Raw genomic sequence first — 25070 nt, 5'->3', positions numbered from 1 at the left:
ATCTAGAATACATAAGAATACCACAATGAGATATCACTACAAAATTATCAGAATACCACAATGAGATATCACTACAAAATTATCAGAATGGCTTAAAAAAAAAAAAACAAGATGCACTAATAATGATGTGAAGATACAAAATGTAAAATGTTACAACCCCTCGGGGAAACAGTTTGGGATATTCTTATAAAACTAAATTTTGAACTACCATAGAGTCCCTCTAACGGCACTTCTGGGCAGAGAAATGAAAACATGTTCACAGAAAAACATGTACATAAATGTTTATAACTGCTTTAATCATAATAGCCACCAACTGGAAACCCAGATGTCCTTCAATAAGTGAATGGCTAAACACACTGTGGTACTTCCATACCATGGAATATTGCCCAACAATTAAAAAAAAATACTGATACTTACAACAACTTGGATGAATCTTCAGAGAAGAAAAAAGCAAATCCCAAAAGTTTACATACTGTATGATTTCATTTATATAACATTCCTAACATGGCCAAATTACTAAAGTGAAAAACAAATTAGTGATAGAAATCAGGGATGGGGTGGGAGAATTGGAAGGAGAGGATGTGGTTATAAGGGGGGAATGTGAGGAATCTTGGTGGTAACTGAAACACTCTGTACTTTGAGAATATCAATGTCAGTATCTTGGTTGTGATATTACACCATAATTTTGTAGGACATTACTTTTGGGGGAAATTGAATGAAGAGTACATGTGGCTGTATCATTTCCTGCAACTACAATTAAATCTGTATCTCATGGAAGCAACAACCTAAGTATCAAAATAAAAAATTCAATTAAAATGGAATGACACTAAAGCATAATTTGAGAGGAAATTTATAGCACTACAGACATGTATTAGAAAAGAAGTTCACAAATCAATAACTTCAGTTTCCACCTTAAAAAATAGAAAAAAAAGATCAAACTAACTCAAAGTTAAGCAGAAGAAAAAAATAAAAAGATCTAAGCAGGAATCAATAAAACTCAAGTTAGGAAAACAATATAAGAAAGCTCTGAAGCCAAAATTTGTTTCCTGTGAAAATCAATACAACTGATCAAAAAGGGGGGGGGGGGACAAATATTACCAATATCAAGAATTCAAGATAGGACACTAATAGTTCTCCCACAGACATTAAAAATATGCCAATAAACTGGACATTGTGGGTTTTTACAATCATTATTCATTTCAAAATAAATCAACTTTATTTGGTCATATTTCACTTACCTGAATATTTAAGGAAAAGTAATTGGTATTAATACAACAAATACTGAACCAAAAGTTAAGGATACATTCGTATAGCACCTGTTCTTGTCCCAATAGCCAAGATTTTCTGAACTGGATCAAAGGCTAATGCTGTGGGCTGATAAGGAAAACCATGCCGAACTGTCTGAAAGAGAGCAGATAGTAAAAATAATCACCAGGAAAATTAAAATTAAAATCATAAGATACCACTATCCAACTACCATAATGACTAAAATAAGTATTTTAATTAAAAAAAAAATCACCATATGTTGGTAGGAGTGTAAAATGACACAAGCACTATCTGTCCTATGACCTATATTTCACTCCTATTTATGTATCCAAGAAAATAAGAGCATATGGCCACATAATTTGTGTAAGTATGCCCCTAATAGCTTTATACATAACAACCTGGAAAAAGTGCTAGTGTCCAACAAGAGAATCAAAAAACAAAAATGTGGTATACTCCTACAATAAACTACTACTCAACAGTAAAAGATAAAAACTAGTAACAGATGCAACAACATGGATGATTCTCAAAAACATTATGCTAAATAAAAGCAGCAATACACAAAACAGTGCATATAGTATGATTATATTTATATTAAAATTTGAACAAGCAAAACTAATCTATGGTTAAAAAAAATCAGAGCAGTGATTGACTTGAGGAGAACTCACTGGATGAGGGTATGAGGGAACTTTATTGAGTCAAGGTAATATTCTATATTTTGATAGAAGTTTGGATTACACAAGTGTATACATTGGTCAAAACTCATCAAATTGTACAATAAAATTTATGATTTCTCTGTATGTAAACTGAATGTCAAAAAAAGAAAAAAGCATTATTAACAAATATTTAACTCTAGTTAATGATATGCACACTGAGGTTTTAAGAAGTAAAGTGTACTGACACCTGCAATTTAATTCGAAATGCATCCAAAGAAGTAATATGGTTAGAGAGATGGATAGACATATATGATAAAGCAAATATAGCAAAATGGTAACTGTCAAATCTAGGTGGTGAGAATGTATGTTATGTGTGTGTATACATGAATGTTCACAATATAACTTTTTCAATTCCTCTGTATGTTTGAAAGCTTTCATAGTCACACAATGGAAAAAAAGAAAAAATATAGAGTTGATAATATCATAAAGATGATAAAACTAACATAAGGATATCCAATAATATACAGGAATTAATTTCAACATGAAATATAACTTTTCAAAGAAATAGAGGACCCACATAGGTCAGGGAAAGGGGATTCTAGAAGGAGCTTGGGAAGATAGTAGAGTAGGAAGACCTTGAGCTCACACCATCTCATGTTTACACCTAGATATCATCCACTTCCAAGTAAATAAAGCCTTATGATCTGAATAAAGTCAGAACAAATTCTACAACTAAAAATAGAAAAGAAGCTGCATCTCTGAATGGTTAGCAAGGACAGAAAGGCAGAAGGAGGCTGCCTGCAGGAGGGCAGGAGCTGTGCACTCAGGGAAGAGAAATGGGCCCTAGCACCAGGGAGCACCACAGTAGGGGGCAGGTACTAATCCTCATAATGTTTGGCTTTGAAAATCATGGGGGATGAATTCCCCTGGAGCCTGGAGCTTTAAAAGTCAGCTGACTCGGCACTGGGCTAGCCAGGAGGGCAAGTGATAGCTGGGTTGCTGCCCTTAAAAAGACAGAAGAGGCAAAGAAGCAACATAAAAATGGCAATTAACACAACACAAGGGGCAAACAGAAGACAGATCTGTTCATGCTGATCTCAGAGTGTGTTAGATTACTTCTCTGAAAATGAGGGAGCTGGCAGGCATCATTTTCCTCCCCCCAGCATCCCCCGCCCCCACCCCAGCATAAACACAGGGTCATCTGCCAGAGGAAAGGTTGCATAGACCCTTGCTAACTAACCTGCTAGCAGTATGCCATGCCCATGAGTTCTCCTGGGGATTTGCCCACTCCAACCCTGCTAGCCTTGGCCCTGGGTTCAGAGCCAATTTTGTTAAAGCTGCCCATGAAAAATTATTAGAATAAAGGAGTTCAGTAAGTTTGCAAAATTAGTTGTACAAATATAATATTTCTATATACTAGTAATGTACTATCCAAAAATGAAATTAAGAAAACAATTTCATTTATAATAGCATCCAAATGAATAAAATACTCAGGAATAAAATGAAGAGAAGTGCAAAACTTACATGCTGTAACTACAAAACATTGTTGAAAAAAATTAAAGACAAATAAAAGGAAAGCCATCCCATATCATGGATTAAAAGACTTAATATTGATAAAGTGACAATACTCCCCAAATTCATCTCCAGAGTCAATGCCATCCCTATCAAAATCCCATCTGACATTTTTTGCAAAGTTCAACAAATTGATCCTAAGATTCCTATGGATATTCAATGATCCAGAATACCAAAAAAGACCTTGAAGAAGAAAGTTGGAGGATTCACATTTTCTGTTTTCAAAACTTACACAAATCTACAGTAATTGAGCAATGAGATACTAGCATAAGGACAGACAGATCAGTGGAACAGAACTGAGATTCCATAAACAACTCCTCACATTTTTAGTCAATTTATTTTTAATCAGGGTTCCAAGACAATTCAACAATGAATGAAAGAATAGTCTTTCAACAAATGGTGCTGCAACAACTGATACCCACATGTAAAAGAATTAGGTTGAACCCTTTATTTACTTTATTCCAATATTAACTCAAAATAGATTACAGACCTAAATGCAAGAGCCAAAACTATAAAGATCTTAGAAGAAAACATATGCTTAAATCTTAGTGAACTGGGAGTAGGCAATTAAATCTGACATCAAAAGCACAAGCAACAAAATTAAAAAGATAAACTGAACTTTGTGAGAACTAAAAACTGTTATGCTGTAAAGGATACTATCAAGAAAGTAAAAAGACAACCCACAGAATGGGAGAAAATATTTGCAAGTCATACAAGTCATATATCTGATAAGGAATTTATATCCAGAGTATATAAATGACTCTCACAACTCAATAATAAAAATGGGCAAAGGATCTTAATAGTCACTTATCCAAAGTATACAAATGAGCAATAAACACATGATGACATGCTCAACAGCATTAGTAAATCACATCCACAACGGGATACAATTGTATAGCCACTAGGATGACTATAATAAAAAAGATAGATGCCAACACATGCTGACAAAGATGTGGAGAAATTGGAGGTCTAATACTTTGCTGGTGGGAATATAAAATCATGTATAAAATCTTTGGAAAATAGCTTGGGAGGTCCTCAAAGTGTGAAATATAGAGTTACCTATGACCCAGTGATTCTGCTCCTGGGTATATAACTAACAGCAATGAAAAATAAATGCACCCAAAACTTCAATACAAATGTTCATAGCAGCATTATTCAGAATAGCCAAAAAGTACAAACAACTCAAATATCCATCAACTGATGAATGGATAAATGAAATGCAGTATATCCATACAATGGAATATTACTCATTAATAAAAAAAGAATGAAGTACACATACATGCTACACAGGATGTACCTTGAAAACGTTATGCTAAATGAAAGAAGCCATTCATATATTATATGATTCCATTTAATGGAATGTACAGAATAGAAAAATCTGTGTAGTATGTGGTTGATTTCAAAAGAATGAAGGCTATCAATAGAATGACATAAATTCAGTAAAAATAAATGAAGCAAGAGAAAAATGTAGAACAGAGTCTAGAACAAACATGTCAAGGTAAAAAATTCTCAATTTTAGTGCCAGGTAGGATTGTTGAAATACTATAGTTTATGCTCAGTTGGTGAAATAAGATGGCAGTAAAGCTGATCAATAAGAAAATGAGGTTTTTAAATACATAATTTTTCCTTGTTTTTTCTTGCAAGATTTTATTTAAATTCAAGTTAGCTAACATATAGTGTAGTATCAGTTTCAGAAGTAGAATTTAGTGATTCATCACTTACATATAACACCCAGTGCTCATCACAACAAGTGAATTTTTCTTAATGTTATTTTGTTTGTTTTCTTTTGTTTCACTCTCTATATTAGTCTGTTCAGGCTGCTATAACAAAATAACATACACTGGTGGCTTAAGCAAGATATTTATTTCTTACAGTTCTGGAGGCTGGAAGTCAAGATCAAGTTACCAGGTATTCAGTTCCTTCCTAGCTTGCAGATGGCCACCTTCTCACTGTATCTTCATATGATGCGGGAGGGAGTCTCTATTCTTAAAAAAACCCACTAATCCCATCATGAAGGCTTCACCCTTATGGTGTCATCTAACCCTAATTAACTCCCAAAGGTCCCCTCTCCAAATACCATCACACTGGGGGCTAGAGTTTCAAAATATGAATTTTAGGGGGACACAATTCATTTAATAGCACTCTCCCTTGAAATTACCACAAGAGATGAGGTGAGGTAGCCAACTGTATCAATAGCTCTTGAAGCAAAAGATACTTGAAGTAAAGAAAGATATAATAGAGAGAACTGGTTATGAATACGTGGAAAGATTGGTCATATTACCCTAAGTTAAGAAAGCTGCTACCACCTTTGAGATGAAAGAAACCTGTATTCACTGCTGACAGTGCAAGAGTTATTACCAGAAGCAAATGACTTTTACTTTCTTTGTATCTTTTAATCCAGTCTAAGTGCTCCCATTGGCAGAATCTAAGCATAACATCTTAGCTTTAGCTTTAGTTTAGTTTGAATTTCAATTTCCTCAGTATATAAATGAGAACACAGAAGGACCATTGTGGAACTGAGAGCAGTACGAAACAAAGTAGAATTCACATTTGGCCTGATGGACTAAGCTTAATACTATTATACTATTTCAAAACAGCCTTAAAACCTCCTGTGACAGAGACTGCCTGTTGCTCCTTAATATCTTCTTTTCCCCTTTTTCTATAGTAATAAAATTTTGAGCCCAGCACATAGCAATCCAATTCACACTATATTCCGAGCCCCCACAGCAGGCTAGATTAGAATCTGAACAAAGGAATGACAGCAGAAGTGATATGAAGCCTTAAAAGTAAGGCAAATACTACTTTTTTTTTTTCTCACTTTCCTACTGATTGGAAAATGTACTCAATGGCAGGTTTTGGATCAGCCATCTTAGAACATGAGGTAGAAGCCATAGGTTAAGGATAGCAGAGTAACAAGATAGAAAGGTCTCTCATAAAAGCAAAGAGGCTTGTTAGGCTCTAGATAACATGAAGCCATTGAATCAGTCCTGGGTTGCTTAAACTTGGACAGATTTTATGAAAAACAAATTTTGTATCGTGTAAGCCACAACTGTTATGGCCCACATCCTAACTGGCATCCTAAAAACCACAACCATTCCTAAAAACAAGTAAATATTTATTAGACCACCAAGTTAATTTATGAGGAATGTTGCCTAGTATTGGTCATTAGTGTGAAAAATGAAAGAAATTAAATGGCTTTTGATTCTGCACTAAAAGGACTCCAGCTCACTACCATATTGGTGATTCATCCCTATATGTATCATTTCCGTATACTACTGATAGGCCAAAGCTATCATTTCCATAATCTGAGCACAGAACTCCTAGAATCATGTACCAGATTTCATCTAATGACACAAATGTGACTGTTAGAAATTCCCAGATACAGGTATCCCATACTTTTGAAAGTTGATGTGTGCCACTTTACTTTTATAAAAGACCTACATTAGGGGCGCCTGGGTGGCTCAGTCGGTTAAGCGTCCGACTTCGGCTCAGGTCATGATCTCATGGTCCCTGAGTTCGAGCCCCACGTCGGGCTCTGTGCTGACAGCTCAGAGCCTGGAGCCTGTTTCAGATTCTGTGTCTCCCTCTCTCTCTGCCCCTCCCCTGTTCACGCTCTGTCTCTCTCTGTCTCAAAAATAAATAAACGTTAAAAAAAAATTTAAAAATAAATAATAAAAGACCTACATTAGTACCTGTTTTCACCAAGCAAAAGAAATGTAAAAAGGATTTTGCTTTTACAAAAAAAGGCAACAAGTGAAAATAGAGTTGAGTGATTGTTTTGTAGCTGGCCATTACAGAGGCAGCACATGCCTCAAGCAAGCATCAAGAGTGGCACCACCAAGCACCTTCTCTGGGAACTACACTCAGCATCTCAGCATCAAGCTGCCATAGCTTTAAACTGTGTCTGTGAGCATATGTGCTTTATCTCAATTTATTTTGTGAATCTGTTACCAAGATGTGTCCAAAGGTATTAGAAAAGTCTAGGAGAGGTTGTATTTTGGGTCTGGGAATGCTCAAAAACTTTTCCACATAAATTAATAGTAGTTGCTTCTTTGCTTTATGTCATTTAGGTTTATGGAAGATTTCATAGGAACACTCTACTTTCAGAGAGTAGAAGAAACTTGCTAGAAAAAATAACATAGCTTACAAAAGATAGAATACCACAATTGTGCAAATTTGTTATATAAAAATTCTTCTGGATAAAAAATTTGCTTATGAAGATTTATGATTATATAATACATGTTTATTTTGATTAAGTTCATTTGACTGGTTTGGTCTATAAATGTTACACTCTGGAGAAGAGGTATAGTAAGGTAAATCATTCCTGATTTTGAATCCAGAAATTGGAAATTAACTGCAGTCTCAGAATTTGTTCAGTAAGTTTAAATAATTTGAGATAAGAAATCTGGTTACTCTCCTACAAAAAAGGACTTTCACATGGACACAATATATTTTGGTAAGCAAAAGCCAAACTACTATTGTAACTGTGGAGCAACTCTCACCAGTGGTAAAATTCCCTCAATTTCAATATTTGGTTGAAACTTTATCAAGTAAATTTGATGTCATCGTGGACCACTGAAAGTATTGCTTAATAATTTCCTGCCAACTTGGATGAAGGAAAAGACTAAGTAAGAGGACTATGATAGGCATATGACACCATCGAGTAGCATAATGGTAACAAATTTAACATGTTCCTATGAAATCCCATTATAATGTGATAAAAAGGTAAAATTGCTCTAAATGGTAAAGTACCTGTTCCTGGGAATGCCATTGGCAACTGAGGTATTGGTACCAGTTCTCAGTAAGACTTTTAAATTTCTTGAAAGAATGAGAAAACTATAATGTTCAAAGATCTAAAGGCAGTTAATATTAAAATTAAAGAAGAATAAGGCATTAATACACCTCCATTTTATAAGATATTTGGAAGTTGACATAATAGAAATGGAATGCTTACTTATTAATATTCTGAAATTTTATATCCTTTTTTCTTTTCTTATTTTAGTTTTATTTTTATAACACTCAATCATGCACCCAGTTTAACAAATCAGACAAATCTAAAGGATTTCTGAAAATTATAAATAATTTGTCTCCTTACCTCTCTTATTTCCTACTTCCCAGAGGGAACCACTTGTCAATATTTCTGTTATTTATTTTGGTATTTTTCCTAATGTGTCTCAAAAGAACATTTTTATATTGCTACTTACTGACTTTTCAGGAAAAACAATTTTCTCTTTTTCACCCATCCCCTCATTACACATACAAGTATCCTTGCCATATACCCAAACTTCCAATAAATCAAAACCATCAGTGTTAACACCTTATTGATATTAATCTCTTATTTTGCCTCACAGATGTTTTTGTTCTCTAAGGTTACCTTCTTTTTTAAGTTTCATTTATTTAGTTTTTACGTTCTGGTCACTAATTCATCCCCAAACCCTTTCCCCAATTGCTCAAATCATCTTTCAATATGTTGAACACATCAGGTATATATACCTAAACACATCAGGTATATATACCTGAGGAAGGAGAGGGAGGGAGGGAGGGAGGGAGGGAGGGAAAGAGGGAGAGTGAGTAACAGAGAGGGAAAGAGAAAGAAAAGGAGGGACTATTTATATAAAATTTGAAAATTCCAAGTAACAAAAAAATCAAATCAGCTGTTGCCAGGATCCAGAGGCAGAAAGAGGAAAAAGGATGCTATGAAGAACCACAAGTAATGAAAATGTTCTCTATTTTTATTGTGATAGTGATTCACAGGAAACTCATCATATTGCACAATATATATAATTGCAGATTGTTTTAAACATTTTAAAGTAAATACTTATGAATATAGGTACAAAATACTAAATAAAATACTAGTAGATTAAAACCAGTAAAATATTCTGACAATGAAAACCATGACTAAATAAAGTTTATTCTAGAAATGTAAGTATAGGTGCTGAATATATATATATTATTGTAATATATATACCTCATATTCCATTTGTTACTAATAAATTTCATCCTTTGCCTTTCCTTAACTTAGATTTTCAACTTTCCAGGGCTTAGTCTTGAAACTACAGGCACTTCTAACTGCTCACAAAATAAGCCTTGGCAACATACAGATATAGAAAAGCAAATAATATTCTTCAGCATATAAATGTCTTTGCAAATGTTATTTCTAAAAAGGAGTCTGTACTCTACAGATTGCTGCTATCTCTTGTGAATATAGTCTTGAGTTTCTAAGGAGTATATGTAATTCTGACTGGTTGTTTTACTTAATAATGTGTTGCCCTGATATGATATTTAAGTTGGCATAGCATTTTCAGAAAAATATAAATACATGTGAGTGTTTTTTACAAAGCCAGAAGAGGATCACTGGTATGTTTTCTTTTCTCTCATATGCATGGAAGAGAAAATAAAATTTTAAAGTATGTCTCTGTTAGATTTAGAATTTGACTGCTTAATCTCATTTAAATCCACAAAAAAACAGCTCAATATCATGATATGTATTGACATTCATTAACTCAACAAATTAAAAGATAAAACCTCATGATTATATCAATAAATTCTGGGAAGGCATTTGAGAAAATTCAAAAGTCAATCCAAGTAAACATCTTATGTAAAACAGGATTAGAAGAAAATTACTTTAAGATGATAAATATTAAGAGTAATGAAAATAACAACAAACACGATACTAAACAGCAAAAAGCTATAGTCATTCCTATTAAAATTAGGGAGAAGACACAAATGTCCATTTTGTCCATTATTATTCAGCTTTGTTTTCTTGACGTAAGCTAATTCAGTAAGAAAGGAAACTGAAATGGTGCACATAAATACAGAAAATTTAAGAAAAAAAGTGTTACTAAAATATTTTAGAAATAAAATATGGTAAGAAATAAAATGTGGTAAGTTTTCTAGACACAAGGTAAATAAACAATAATCAGTAACTTCTATTAGCAATGACCAATTATCAGTAAAATTAGGGGGAAATCAACATTTATATCTTTAGTTGTTAATTTGAAGTTTGTCAAATATGTTAAAAGTCTAAAAACAAATGTTTTATTCAACAGCATTGGTTAATATCTTTCCTAATATATAAAATGGTTATTCAAAATATTTTTCACTAGACTGAATTTAATCTGATCAGTAGCAGGATTATATTCATATATATCAAGGTTTATTCAATACCACAGAAGTTAGAGCACAACTGTTAGAATTCTATTAGATATGCAGAGCTGATGTAATTAGTTTGTGTTGTAGCTTTGACAACAAAATCCCATGAGAATTTAGTATTCAAGAAGCAATTATTTGTTTATATACCTCAAAAACTTTTTCAACATTGTTCTATGATTCAAGCTACTAAAAGCATCTCTTTTCAAAGTATCTACAAAAACCTAATAGTGGAGAAACTATACAAAGTGATAAACAAAGGCCCTAACTATTATCATTTTTCAAAAATAAAATATTCATCTACTTATCTCTCAAATCCCAGGTCAAGGCCTTACTCCTACATGAAATGCTTTCTAAAATACTAAGCCAACACCACAGCTTAACACTTCTTAAAAATTACTGAAGAAAGATTTTTACCCTTTGGTTTCCCCAAGTAAGTCCTGAGCTCCTTCATGAGCAGGAACCCTGCCTTTAATTTGTCCCCTTCACCTAGCTAGTTAAGTGCTATGATTATTTAGGTATTTTTAAGTTAATGAATATGATTTATGCATATAAGGAGTATTCCCCTCAAAACCTATTATATTTTTTTTTAACGTTTATTTATTTGTGAGACAGAGAGAGACAGAGCATGAACGGGGGAGGGCCAGAGAGAGGGAGACACAGAATCTGAAACAGGTTCCAGGCTCTGAGCTGTCAGCACAGAGCCCGACGCGGGGCTCGAACTCAGAGACCGTGAGATCATGACCTGAGCCGAAGTCGGACGCTTAACCGACTGAGGCACCCAGGCACCCCTATTGTCTTATATTTTAAATAAAGATGAATATTACCAAATATTTTGTAAATATTGAAATAGAATGCTTATCTAGAATAATGAACTCTCGGGGCGCCTGGGTGGCTCAGTTGGTTAAGCGTCCGACTTCGGCTCAGGTCATGATCTCACGGTCTCTGAGTTCGAGCCCCGCGTCGGGCTCTGTGCTGACAGCTCAGAGCCTGGAACCTGTTTCAGATTCTGTGTCTCCCTCTCTCTGGCCCTCCCCCGTTCATGCTCTGTCTCTCTCTGTCTCACAAATAAATAAATGTTAAAAAAAATAAAATAAAATAGAATAATGAACTCTCTCAACTTTAATAGTAATGAAAGCGCATTTGAAATTTATTTTTAAGTTCAAAAGCTATCATTCTCACCCTTTTCCCTCTGAGCACCTTAGTGATTATTATAACTATATGCAACCGAGTTATATAATGCTAAGGCATTAGAACAGAACAAATACCCACATTTCGATAATATCTTTAATGCATACAATTATTTAGTTAATATGTTATAGATACTAGGGGATCACTAAGTCTAATGTAAAAGTATGTTATTCTTTACCACCTAATTGTGTTTCTTCCTATCATATTATATAACAAACCACTTGAATTCAGAGATTCTGTTGTTTCAAGCTTAAGAGACTTATAGGCATTCAAAAAACTACTGACTTTTATTGCAACAGTTTAATACATATAGTAACTTCGATTCTATAGTCTGATTGTTAATCTTACCAATGCATGTTGATAGTTGAGATAATGCATATAAATATGCTTTATACACTGAGCTTAACTATAAACAGTTTACAAGTTTGTGGTTCTTAAACTTCACAGAAAAGTGTCCTTTCAAAATATGAGGAAATCAAGTTCAAATTAAATGCATTTACTTTCTCTAATATTATCTCATTATCCTCATACTATCACCTTCTCTCATACTGTCATGTAGTTATATTAAAATAGACCCTCAAAAAATACACCACATAATCTATGAACAGCTCCAATTCTCACTAGTGAAAAGTATAGAGATATATACACAAATATGTACTGACAAAAGTAATATGAATACTAGCACACTAATAACATGCACCAAACATGGGTATACCCCAAAGGGTATCCAATTCTATCATCTTTATTATTCAGTAAGGACACAGAACTAAAGGATAGAACAGTCTTTAATGTGGCCAGATTGTTCTCTTCAGAGTTCTTCAACTGTTTTTTTTTTTTTTTCTTTCCATCCCTAGGACTCAATTTTATCTTCTTAGGTGATTTTATCATCTGGCTAATACATTTTTCTCTCTACTCAGAACCCTATTAACAGCCTTATGTCTTTAATATCCTTGCTTCAATCTAACATACAACTTGAGTACATCATTCTTCCTTCAATTTCAACTCATCTGACCACCACCAATTAATATCATCAGCCTCAAATGAACACAGCCTCATCATCATACACTTCTAGACCTCTTTCAGAACTCCAATTTGCCATTTTCTTTGTTCACTCAAAGTATCTTTCCTTGTCATCACTTCCATTCCATCTTTCTTACTATCTCAGTACTTCTACTTAAACCTGTCTACCTATCAGAAACATTATTTTCTTTCTGGCTACACTAGCCTCTATTCCTAATTTATTTATCATCTCAATACATTGCACATTAATTCTGTATCATGCTTGAAAGAAATATGTACATCCTTTATTGTATCTATTTTATATGTCTATACATATAACAAATTTCTGTGAATATAAAGATCTTTTCTCACTGATATAAAATAAGTATTAAAATTAGTAGTCACAGAAAAATAATTTGGCCATGGAGCAAAACAAAAATCACATTTTAAGATTTTAATTAATCTCTCTACACCCAACATGGGGCTCAAACTTACAACCCCGAGATCAAGGGTCACATGCACCACTGATTGAGCCAGCAGGCATTCCAAAATAAAAATCACTTTTAAACTAAAAGAAAAATCTTGTGAAGCAAAATTATAGCAGCATGACACAGAATAATGAATATTGTGCTAGGAATCAGGAGAGCTAGTTCAGGTCTCAGCTCTGTCACCATCTAACCTGGACATATTACTTAAGCTCTCAATTTCTTCATCTACAAAATAAAGAGAATGAACTAAATTATGTCAAGGTCCTTTTCAATTCCATTATACTCCTAATATAAATACTTGTATTAGAAACCATGGAAGACCTAAAAACACATGACAGGTAGTTCTGCATTTCTCACTAAGAATATATTCCTTAAAAGAAACAAATAATAGCGTTACGTTCCCTGATTCAAAAGGACTAATTATCTAACTAGTTATGGTGTTAGACTATTAAAGATGATTCAATGTTTATTTAGTTTGATTCCCTTGTGAGCTGCATACTTGCATGTCAAACAGTCCACTGAGATATCTGGTACTATTGTTATTTCTATAAGTATAAATAGCCCTTAAGTATTTGAGGGCCACCTCTCTTCTTCAGATGCCAACTTCTTAAATCTCCAGTAATAGGGAGGGTGGACATTTTGAACCTCCATTACAAATAAAATAAGATCTAAATTTACAATCTACTTGCAGAAACAGCATTTTGCAATGTCTTTCACAGTCTATTTACTGTCAGTTGTGAAGAACTGGAAAATGACAGTTTTCCTCTTGCTACATTGAAACAAAAAATGAAGACTATAGACATATAATCATTGTCCCCAAGGCTGCTGTCACCACCATTTTTTCACTATGTACAAGGTACAATGAAAAACACTTTACATGGATTATTTCATTTAATATTCATTTATTTCTATACCCCCATGAGATAGGTGGAGTCATTACAGATGCAGTTAAGCCTTAGTAAATTTAATCAACTTGTCTAAGGTCACCAAACTAGTGAATACACAGTTTGATAGCTTTGGAAGTGAGAGCTATGTAACCTTTCAGTATTCTAATCTTCTCTCAAGATGAAAGAATATAACCTCCTGATTTTCACAATATGAATTTTTAAAATTTATTTATAAAATATAATTTATTGTCAAATTGGCTAACATACAGTGTATACTGTGTGCTTTTGGTTTTAGGGGTAGATTCCTGAGATTCATTGCTTACATACAATACCCAGTGCTCATCCCAGCAAGTGCCTTCCTCAATGCCCATCACCCATTTTCCCCTCTCCCCCACCCCCCTATCAATCCTCAGTTTGTTCTCTGTATTTAAGAGTCTCTTATTTTTTGCCTCCTCCCATCTCTGATTGTAACTATTTTTCCCCTTCCTTTCCCCCATTGTCTTCTGTTGAGTTTCTCAAGTTCCACATGAGTGAAAACATATATGTCTCTCTCTGACTGAGGGTATTAGCATAATACCCTCAAGTTCCATCCACATTACTGCAAATAGCATGATTTAATTCTTTCTCATTGCCAAGTGGTATTCCATTGTCTATGCAAACCACATCTTCTTTATCCATTCATCAGCTGATGGACATTTAGGCTCTAGGAATAAACCTAACCAAAGATGTAAAAGATCTGTATGCTGAAAACTATAGAAAGCTTATGAAGGAAATTGAAGAAGACACAAAGAAATGGAAAAACATTCCATGCTCATGGATTGGATGAATAAATATTGTTAAAATGTCAATACTACCCAAAGCAATCTACACATTCAGTGCAATCCCAATCAAAATTACACTGGCATTCTTCTCAAAGCTAGAACAAACAATCCTAAAATTTGTATGGAACCACAAAAGGCCCCAAATAGCCAAAGTAATGTTGAAAAAGAAAACCAAAGTGGGAGGCATCACAATCCCAGGCTTTAGCCTCTACTGCATGATATGAATTTAAAACCAGAGCCAGATAGAAGTGGCTTTCAAAGGATTATAAGAAATAATAAAGCTTCAAATTAGGGTAGAATCAAGATCAGTCACTGAGTTAGAGCAGCCACAAAGACAATAACCAGTAACCAAATGCTTCTCCTAACTTTACTAAGTGGTATGAGTAAGATCAAGTGATCCTTATGCCTCCTCATGCTTCAATTAGAAAACAGTAAGATTGTATCAAAAAAGGAGAAGCAGTAGTTATCTCTCATCTCTGAGTCACAGAGTATGGAAAAAAAAATGACATTACAGACCAGTAAAATACTGTTTTACCTCTTTCTCCCCAGGGCCATTCTAGAAAGTTAGGCTAAGAAAAAACTGATCAACACAAGGCTTTACAGTTCTTATGGCTTTATAATTCAAGGTACTTATAAAGATCAAAAGCATTTTTCCTGGAATGTGCAAAAACAGTTCATTTTGCAAATATAGGGCAAGAAAAAATGAGACATGGATGATGGCAAAAGTATAGTTGTTCAGGATACAGTAAAAATGGACACAAGAACTCAGAAATTTATGATTAAGAATGGGAAGAGTGCCTGGGTGGCTCAGTTGGTTAAGCATCCAACTCCTATTTTAGCTCAGGTCATGATTTTATGGTTCGTGGGACTGAGCTCCCCATCAGGCTCTGGGCTGACAGTACAGAGCCTGCTTGGGATTCTCTCTTTCCTTCTCTCTACCCCTCCCCAACTCACATGCACAGGCATTCTCTCTCTCTCTCTCTCTCTCTCTCTCTCTCTCTGTCAAAATAAATAAATAAACATTAAAAACAAACAAACAAAAAAAAGAATGGGAGATAAGGTCTATGCTCAGAGAGAAAAGAAAAGATTGGCAGAGATTACAAAAGAAAAAAATGACAGGTTAATGGCCCTATGCTTTGTTAGGGCCACCTCCATGTCAAGTTGTTGTTGGTAATAGGCCTCAAAAGTCCATAAGGCAATAACTGAGAAGCAGGAAGTCACTTGAAGGAGCAAAATGTGAGCTATTTATTCTGTCTCTAAGAATTCTACTTTCCACAGTCAGGAGAAATATAAATGTTTTTTGGCTCCATATACTCACCAAATTTCCATTATTTTAGTCTGTTGACCCAAATTCAATTCTCAGAAGGACAACAAATAGTTTTATAACAGTGACAAAGAGTCAGAAAACAAAAACTTGAGAAAGACAATAGCTGGGAGAGGTATTTTATAAAATAATACATTGACTTAAATATCTTTTCACAGTGGGACAATTGTAATGAGTAGCAGTGCTTTTATTCCTAAAGGGGAAGAAGGTGTCAGTATAATAGAAGGAAAAGTTGAAAAAGAGAAGACTAGAAGCTAAAGACCAACCTTATCTACTGGAGGTATTTTCATGTTGGAAAACACTAATCCCAAAGGTGATATTTAAAGATATTTGAATTAAACTTAAAAAAAAGAGAGAGAGAGATACTTGAAATACTTATTATCCCCAATTCTTTGGGTATTAGTAGCATAAAGCTATAGAAAAATAAACCTCAAGAACCCTTTAGTGTGCAGACCTTTCACTTCCTTGATTAAATTTATTCCTAAATATGTTATTATTTCTGTTGTTATTTTAACTGGAATTATGTTTTTAATATATTTTTTGGATAGCTTCTTGTTAGTGTAAAGAAATGAAACTGATTTTTAGATATTTATTTTTATATTCTGCAACTTTACTGAATTTATTTAACAGTTTTTAGTAGAGTCTTCAGGGTTTTCTATGTGTAAGATCATATCATCTGCAAATAGAAACAATTAATTTTGCTCCTCCCTTTCAACTGGGATGCCTTTTATTTCTTTTTCTTGCCTAAATGCTTTGGCTATGACTGCCAGTACTATGTTGACTAGAAGTGGCAAGAGTAGACACCCTTGTCTTCTTTTAATCTTAGAGTGCTTTCTTCAGCTTTTCACCACTGAGTATAACGTTATCTTTGGCTTATTACATATGGTTTATATTATGTTGAGGTACATTCCTTCCATACCTAATTTTTGAGTTTTTATCACAAAAGGATACTGAATTTTTTCTAATACTTTTTGCATCTATTGAAATGATCATATAATTTTTATTTTTCATCTTGTTAATGTTTATATCTCATTTATAATTTTGTGTATGTTGACCATCCTTGCATCCCAGGGATAAATCTTACTTGCTCATGATGTATAATCCTTTTAATGTACTGTTAAGTTCAACTTGCCATTATTTTGTTAATGACTTTTGACTCTATGTCCATCACCAGGGATACTGGTTTGTAGTTTTCTTAAAACATTGATGAAAGAAATCAAAGGCACAAACAAATGCTAAGATATCTTGTGTCCACGAACTGGAAGAAATAATGCTGTTTAGATGTTCATTCCATAAAAACAATCAACATATTCAAGGAAATTCCCCATCAAAATGCCAATGGCATTTTTCATAAAAATAGAAAAATAACCCTAAAATTCATATGGAACTACAAAAAAACCCAAATGGTCATGAGATCAATCCCATGCCAGGCTCCATGCTGAGCGTGGAGACTGCGTGGGATTCTCTCTCTCCCTTTCTCTCTGTCCCTCCCCCACATGCACTCTTTCTCTCTCAAAAATAAATAAACTTTTTTAAAAAAAGAAATATATATACTTTTAAAAAGTGTAATAAGAAAACCTAGGCCTACCACTTAATAAATATGTTCTATAATAACATATTATAAATAAATAAATCAGTATGGTACTGGGGTACCATGGGGTACTGGGGTAAGAATAGACACAGATGAACAAAATAGAATTGACATCTCCAAAGCCAACTGAAGATAAGGTTTGGGGTCATTTTAATATATGATTTTTTGATTGAATGTAATATTTGATTTAAAACAATCAAAAACCATTAAGGAAGGAATTAATTACTCAATAATTAGAATTGAGGAAATGAAATAACTATTCAGAAAAATAATTTTAGATTTTCAGTCACATCATACTAAGTCTTGATGTTTAATTGAGTTCTAAGTCCTGGCTAAAATGTTTCAAAAGCCCCAGTGTGCTTCCTTCCCATCCTGGGGTTCTGTGATAGATGGCAAAATGGGCAGAAATTCTATCTCTCCAGCCAACAGGTAGAGTCTATATACCCACCTCCATCTTAACTGTGTGATTTTCTTTAACCAATAGGACATTAACACACATTTTCCAACAATTTGAAAAGTGCTTATGCACTGGCGATTGGTCTTTTGCTGTTCTTGGAATCTTAAGATCATCATGTAATTCAAGCCCAAGCTGGCCTACTGGAGGATGGAGCAGCCACAGCAAGAAAAACCAAGGTATCACAGCTAACAGCCAGCACAAACCACCAGACATGAGTGAGGCCATCCTAGATCATTCTACATGATCACAGCTGCCAGCCAACCCACCAGCTGATCCTAGACATGGGAGAGAGCCAAGTCTGTGTCTGTGGTCAGCTTGTGGGTCCAGACCAGAAAACTTGCCCAGCTAACTCACAGAATCATAAACAGAATAAATGACTATTTGTGGCATCAAAAAAAAAAAAGGAAAGGAAAGGAAAGGAAAAAAGAGGGAGGAAAAAAAGAAGGAAGGAAGGGAGGGAGGGAGGAAGAAGCAAGAAAGAAACAGGGAAAAGAAAGGAAAGGAAAGGAAAGGAAAGGAAAGGAAAGGAAAGGAAAGGAAAGGAAAGGAAAGGAAAGGAAAAGGAAAGGAGAAAAGTTTGGCAATAATAAGATTTTGTAGATAGAACTGCCTAATTTTACAGACAGGTCTGCCTTTGCTACTAGGCAAATCTGTCTGAAAAGACCCAAGAGAGTCTAAAAGAAACAAGTATTTAAGTGGTTGGAGGTTATTTTCAGATAAAGAAGCAGAAATTAAGAGTCAGAACTACTAGTAATAAATGACTTTGCAGTAGTGAGACAAATCACAAAAACTGGCAAATTTGACCTGGTTTAGAGCTTAAGTTCTCAAATTAAACAGACCTGATTTTAAATCACAACTCTACACTTATTAGTTATGTGACTTTAGGCAAATTATATAATCTTCCTAAACCTCAATTTTTTAAATCTGATTTACAAAAATAAGAATAATTTTTATTTCACAGTATTGTTATGACAATCAAAAGAGATTATTCTAAATTGCTCTTCTCATTGCCTGACCAAAACTAAGTGCTCAATAAATGTTAACTATTATTATAATTTTCTTCTTTTATTATTTAAATATGATATCAAAAATTATACCAGGGTGCCTGGGTGGCTCAGTTGGTTAAGCGTCCAACTTCAGCTCAGATCATAATCTCAGAGTTCGTGGGTTTGAGCCCTGCATCAGGCTCTCTGCTGTTAGAACAGTGTCTGCTTCAGATCCTCTGTCTCCCTCACTCTCTGCCCCTCCCTCACAAACTTTCTCTCTCAAAAATAAACATTAAAATACATACTTAGAAAATAATATTTAAACATTATAGCATTCATTTTTACTATCCTTGCTTTCATCTAGTTCTTAAAACCTACTTTTCTCTATGTTTAGACCTTCTCTTCCTGATAGTCTAATGATCTAGTCTAGTTAATGAGGCCTGTAGGTATGTTTATGTTTGTGTGTGTGATGAAACATGGAAAAAATGGAAAAAAAAAATATTGAAATGCCAAGTTAAGTTCTGTGGAATGACTGAAAGGCATTACTTGAACAGATCATTACTGGTAAGAATAGCTTATGTTCTACTTTATTCAACTGTCTTTCCCTAGGTTAGATAAAGCAGATGAGTTGATAATAATTAGGCTTCTGCTTCTAAATAAATTATTCTTAGGAGTAGAATAAGCCAATGAAAAATAATCCTTCATTTTTTGTGTAACAACTTTAGGACTAGGAACAGAGCAGGTAACATTTATATTATATGGAATGGAATAGAATTATAAGACTAAATAAACACTGATCATATACTAAAGCTATTACAGTGACCATCATGTTAATTCAACGGACACTTTTAGACTGGACTTGATCCCTTTGCCTGACTCTAGAAAGAGATGCTTTGGACAGACACTGAAGAGCAAAGCCAAATCATGACTTAAAAGTCATCATCATTATAATTGCAAAGAATGTCTCCATCATGAATATAAAATATCCTAGAACCAAGAGTATAGATCAAGGCAAATGGGTAATTTATACCATTATTTCCTTCTTAAGCCACCCCCACCCCATTTTTAAAAAGCTTGAGTAAGGATATTAGCACTCAGTTGAGCAAGTAGCCAAACACACAATTGAAAATTTATATAAGACAAATGATGTAGTTTCTTTAACTATTAATAGCATGGAAGGAAAAGGAAGGGGAACTAGTATAAATTAAAAGAATCTTATGGAACATGTGCAAAGAAATAGAGTGCATGGCCTTGTATCATTATTCAAACAAACCTATTATAGAAACGCAATGGGACAATCATTGAGATAATCAGGGAAAACTGAACAAGGATTAGATATTAAATAATATTTAGGAATTAGTACTAATTTTTCTGAGTGTGACAGTAGCACACAGTAGTGTGGCTTCTGCACCTTCAAAAGACTACCATTTGGCTTATCTCTAAATTCTCTTCCAAGTCTAAAATCTTGTGATGATTTCAAATTATTTCCAAGAGATTCAATGACTTCCCAAGATTTGGAAGTCTTCAATTTGCATCTCAGTTGCCCTAGTGAAGTAGAATAATCTTGAATTCAATGTATGTATTCACATACTCAATAATGTACTACATAAGGAGGTTACTTAATTATGGGGGAAATACACTAAATCATAAAATTTCTCAAAGTATACTCCCTAGAAGACTATGGATAAGTGGTGTTACATCAAAAAGTTCACAGAAAGATGCCTAGATGGTTCAGTATAGGTGGAGCATGTGACTTTGGATCTTGGGGTTGTGAGTTCAAGGCCCACATTTAGTGTAGAGATTACTTACAAATAAAATCTTTAAAAAAAAAGTCACATAACCATCCACATGAATCACATAAGTTTGAAAATTTGTGGCAAAGTTTGACATTGGTCACATAAATTCTGAAAATGCTCAGGTAAATGTATTTCTATACCACAAGACTTCTTATGTATTTTATCATATAAAAAGACTATTACATCTCCAAGAGGGAAAGATTGGTTACCAATAGGTTTATCTTATTATCAAGCAATTCAAAGGATACAGTAGTCCTTATTTTATGTGAAGCCTTAGGTTGGTCTTGAAGTTTGGCTACTCAAAACATTTGAAAAGAAAATGGAACAACACAGATTTTAAGGGGAAAACTATAATGAGGAATTTTTAACCATCTAATTTTTTATTTATGTATTAGGACTACAGAAAGACATTCCTAGATACAAAGAGCTTAGAAAGTGTTGTACATAATATCATTTACAAGATGAATAGGGAAGAATCAGAGATGAAGAACACAGTAAATGAAATTTAAAAATACACTACACAGAATAAATATCAGGCTGGAGGAAGGAGAAGAATGAATCAGTGACCTGGAGGACAGAGTAATCAAGCTGAGAAGGTGAGAGGAAGAAAAATTATACAAAATGAGAATAGACTTAGGGAACTCAGTGACACCATCAAACATAATAACATTCACAATATAGGGTTCCTATAAGGAGAGATAGAAAAGGGGGCAGAAAATTTATTAGAACAAATAAAAGCTGAAAACTTTTTAATCTGAGGAAGGAAACTTTTAATCTGAGGAAGGAAACAGAAATCCAGATCCAGGAGGCACAGATAACTTGCAACAAAATTAACCCAAGGAAGTCCACACCAAGACACATAGTAATTAAAATGGCAAAAAGTAGTGATGAGAAAAATTTTAAAACAAAAATTTTAAACGAAGACAGTTACATACAAAGGAAACCCCATAAAGCAACCAGCATATTTTTCACCAGAAACTTTGCAAGCCAGATGAAAGTGGCATGATATACTCAAAGTGCTAAAAGGGAAAAGTCTGCAGTCAAGATACTCTATCTAGCAACAGAAAGAGAGACAATGAGTTTTCCAGACCAAAAAAAAAAGTTAAAAGAATTCATGACCACTAAATCAGCCCTACAAGAAATGTTAAAAGGGACTGTGGGTGGAAAGGAAAGACCATAAGTAAGAGTAAGAAACTATCAATGTACTACAGACTGCTATATGTAAATAACATACATTATATGTATATATACACACCTAGTGGTAACTAGAAAGCAAAAAAATAGTAACAGATATACAAAAAATAAGGAGAAAGGGATCCAAGTAGATCACTAACAAAAGCAAACTTATGGTGACAGAAGAGAGAAAGGGAAGAAAGGAATAGAGAAGATCCACAAAAACAACAATAAAACAAGTAACAAAATGACAATAAATACATACCTATTGATTTACTTTGAATGTAAATGGGCTAAATACTACAATCAAAAATCATGGGGTGACAGAATGGATAAGAAAAACAAGACCTATCTTATGCTGCCTACAAGGCACTCATTTCAGACCTAAAGACACATGCAGGTTGAAAGTGAGGGGATGGAGAAGCATCTATCATGCAAATGGATGTCAAAAGAAAGCAGGGGTAGCAATACTTATATCAGACAAATTGACTTTAAAACAAAGACTGTAACAAGAGACAAAGGACAATACATAATCATAAAGAGGACAATACAAAAAGAAGATGTAACAATTGTAAATATTTATGCACCCAACATCAAAGCACCCAAATACACAAAACCGTTAATAAAAAACATAAAGGAACTAATCGATTGTAATACAATAGTAGGGGACTTTAACACCCCACTTATATCAATAGATAGATCACCAAAACAGAAGATCAACAAGGAAATTGGCTTTGAATGACACATTGGACTAGATGTATTTAACAGATATATTCAGAACATTCCATCCTAAAACAGCAGAATACACATTCTTTCCAAGTGCACATGGAACATTCTCCAGAGCAGACCACATATTAGGCACAAAATTATACACACACACACACACACACACACACACACACACACACATATACACACATATATACACACACACACACGCATGCAATTCCTTTATTGTTTCTATGCATGTATATGTTTACCTATGTATACACACATACACATACACACACACACACACACACACACACACACACACACATTCAACACTGAGAAAGGGAAAGAAAATACAACCTACATAACAAAAATCAAGAAAAAGAAAACAAACAAAAAGCATTAAAAATGAATATGTCACAAAAGTCCATATATTGTGTAATGTTATTTTATTAAATGTCCAGAATAGACAAATCTATAGAGACAGAAAATAGATTACTGGTTTCCTATACTGGAAGGGTGGGATGAGAAGATTAGAGAGTGACAGCTATCTTTTTAACATGATCAAATGTTCTTCAATTGATTGTGACAATGGAGGTACAACTCTTTGAATTGACATTTCAAATAGGTGAACTGTATGGTTGTGAATTATATCTCAATAAAGCTGTTAAAAACATAAAATTCAAAAATAAAAGAATGTATTAATTAAAACAATATAGATATGTTTCAATACAAAGGTACTAATTTAAAATATTCATCTCCTTTGATTAAGCAATTCCATTTCCAGGAAGCTTATTACAGCATGTAATAATAAAGGCCTTTTAAAATTTAAATGTCCAACTATAGGAGACCAATAAAATAAATTATGGCATAACCATACAATTGAATACTATGCAACTCATAGAAAGAGTAGGGAAGAGCATGCAATGAGAGATAAGATATATTTTTAAGTTTTAAAAGTACAGTGCAAAAGTCCATTATAATATGTAATTATTTGTGTTATAGGATGAAAATATAATTACATGCAAAAACTATCTCAAAAAGGATATATTAAAAGACTGCTGATATTGATTGACTCCAATTCCAAGGAAAGGAATTGTTAAACATTTTACCTAAGAATATATTAACAAAAGATATTCAGTTTGTGTTAAAAAACCAAATCTAACTATAATATTATCAAAGATGAGCATCTAGAACAAACTCCAGAAATCTAGTAAAAACTAACCAAATATTAATTTAAAGCAATGGGAACAAAAGGAAAATTGGGATTACACCATTAATATCAGAATTCAAAACAAAACACATCAAATGGGATAGCATTTAATATTTTATATAACTAAATATCACAATGGAGATCTACTGTAATGCTTTGAAACAAATACCACTAGATTAAAATATGAAAGATAAAGTAATAAAAAGAAGAAAAATGGAGGAAACACAACAGATGTGTGGAATAATATACCTATCCATTATTAACCAATCTGGTAAGCCAAAAACAAAGATATGGAGGTACTATATATGTAATTAGTAAGATTTACAAATATAAATGAAATTTGTCTGCCCAGAATAGGAAATACCTTCTAGTGCTCCTTTCCAGTCTTATTGAAACATTTATAATGATTTATAGCATACAGACTTACAAAAAGAAAAAGCTCAAATTCCAAAGACTAGATGTTATAGAGAATGCATTAGTGAAAGGCAAAAAATTAAAAAATTTAAACAGTTAAGTATCAGTTCCATTAACCTGTTCTTTTAAAAGACCAATAAAATAGACAAATTTCTTGAAAAGTTAACAAAAAGAAAAAGAGAAAATATAAACACATAATGTTAAGTTGAGAAATATAGTCATTGTTACCAATGAGATTTTATTATAAAAACCATACATAACTCTGTACTAATAAATGTGAAACATTGGATGAAACTTGGGATTTACTCTGAAAGTATAAATTATAAAAATTTCATTAAAGGAAAAGCAATAATCCAAATTGAACAATTACCATAAATTT

At 33.5% G+C, this 25070-nt stretch overlaps 1 protein-coding gene across 7 annotated transcripts in view; it reads right to left on the bottom strand.

Annotated features, from left to right (window-relative positions):
* Nucleotides 1–25070, bottom strand: part of STXBP5L (syntaxin binding protein 5L) — a 379589-nt gene that overhangs the window by 323249 nt on the left and 31270 nt on the right. For all 7 annotated transcript variants that reach the window (XM_019448501.2, XM_019448499.2, XM_019448505.2 and 4 more), the window contains exon 3: nucleotides 1304–1401. In XM_019448501.2, the coding sequence (XP_019304046.2) occupies nucleotides 1304–1401 (98 nt within the window). The remainder of the gene's footprint in view (nucleotides 1–1303; nucleotides 1402–25070) is intronic.

This window comes from Panthera pardus, unplaced genomic scaffold, assembly GCF_024362965.1.
Source record: "Panthera pardus isolate Hobbes unplaced genomic scaffold, ASM2436296v1 HiC_scaffold_16, whole genome shotgun sequence".
NCBI lineage: Eukaryota > Metazoa > Chordata > Mammalia > Carnivora > Felidae > Panthera > Panthera pardus.
Note: the sequence above shows the minus strand (reverse complement) of the source record. Positions and strands in the feature narration are given on the sequence as shown.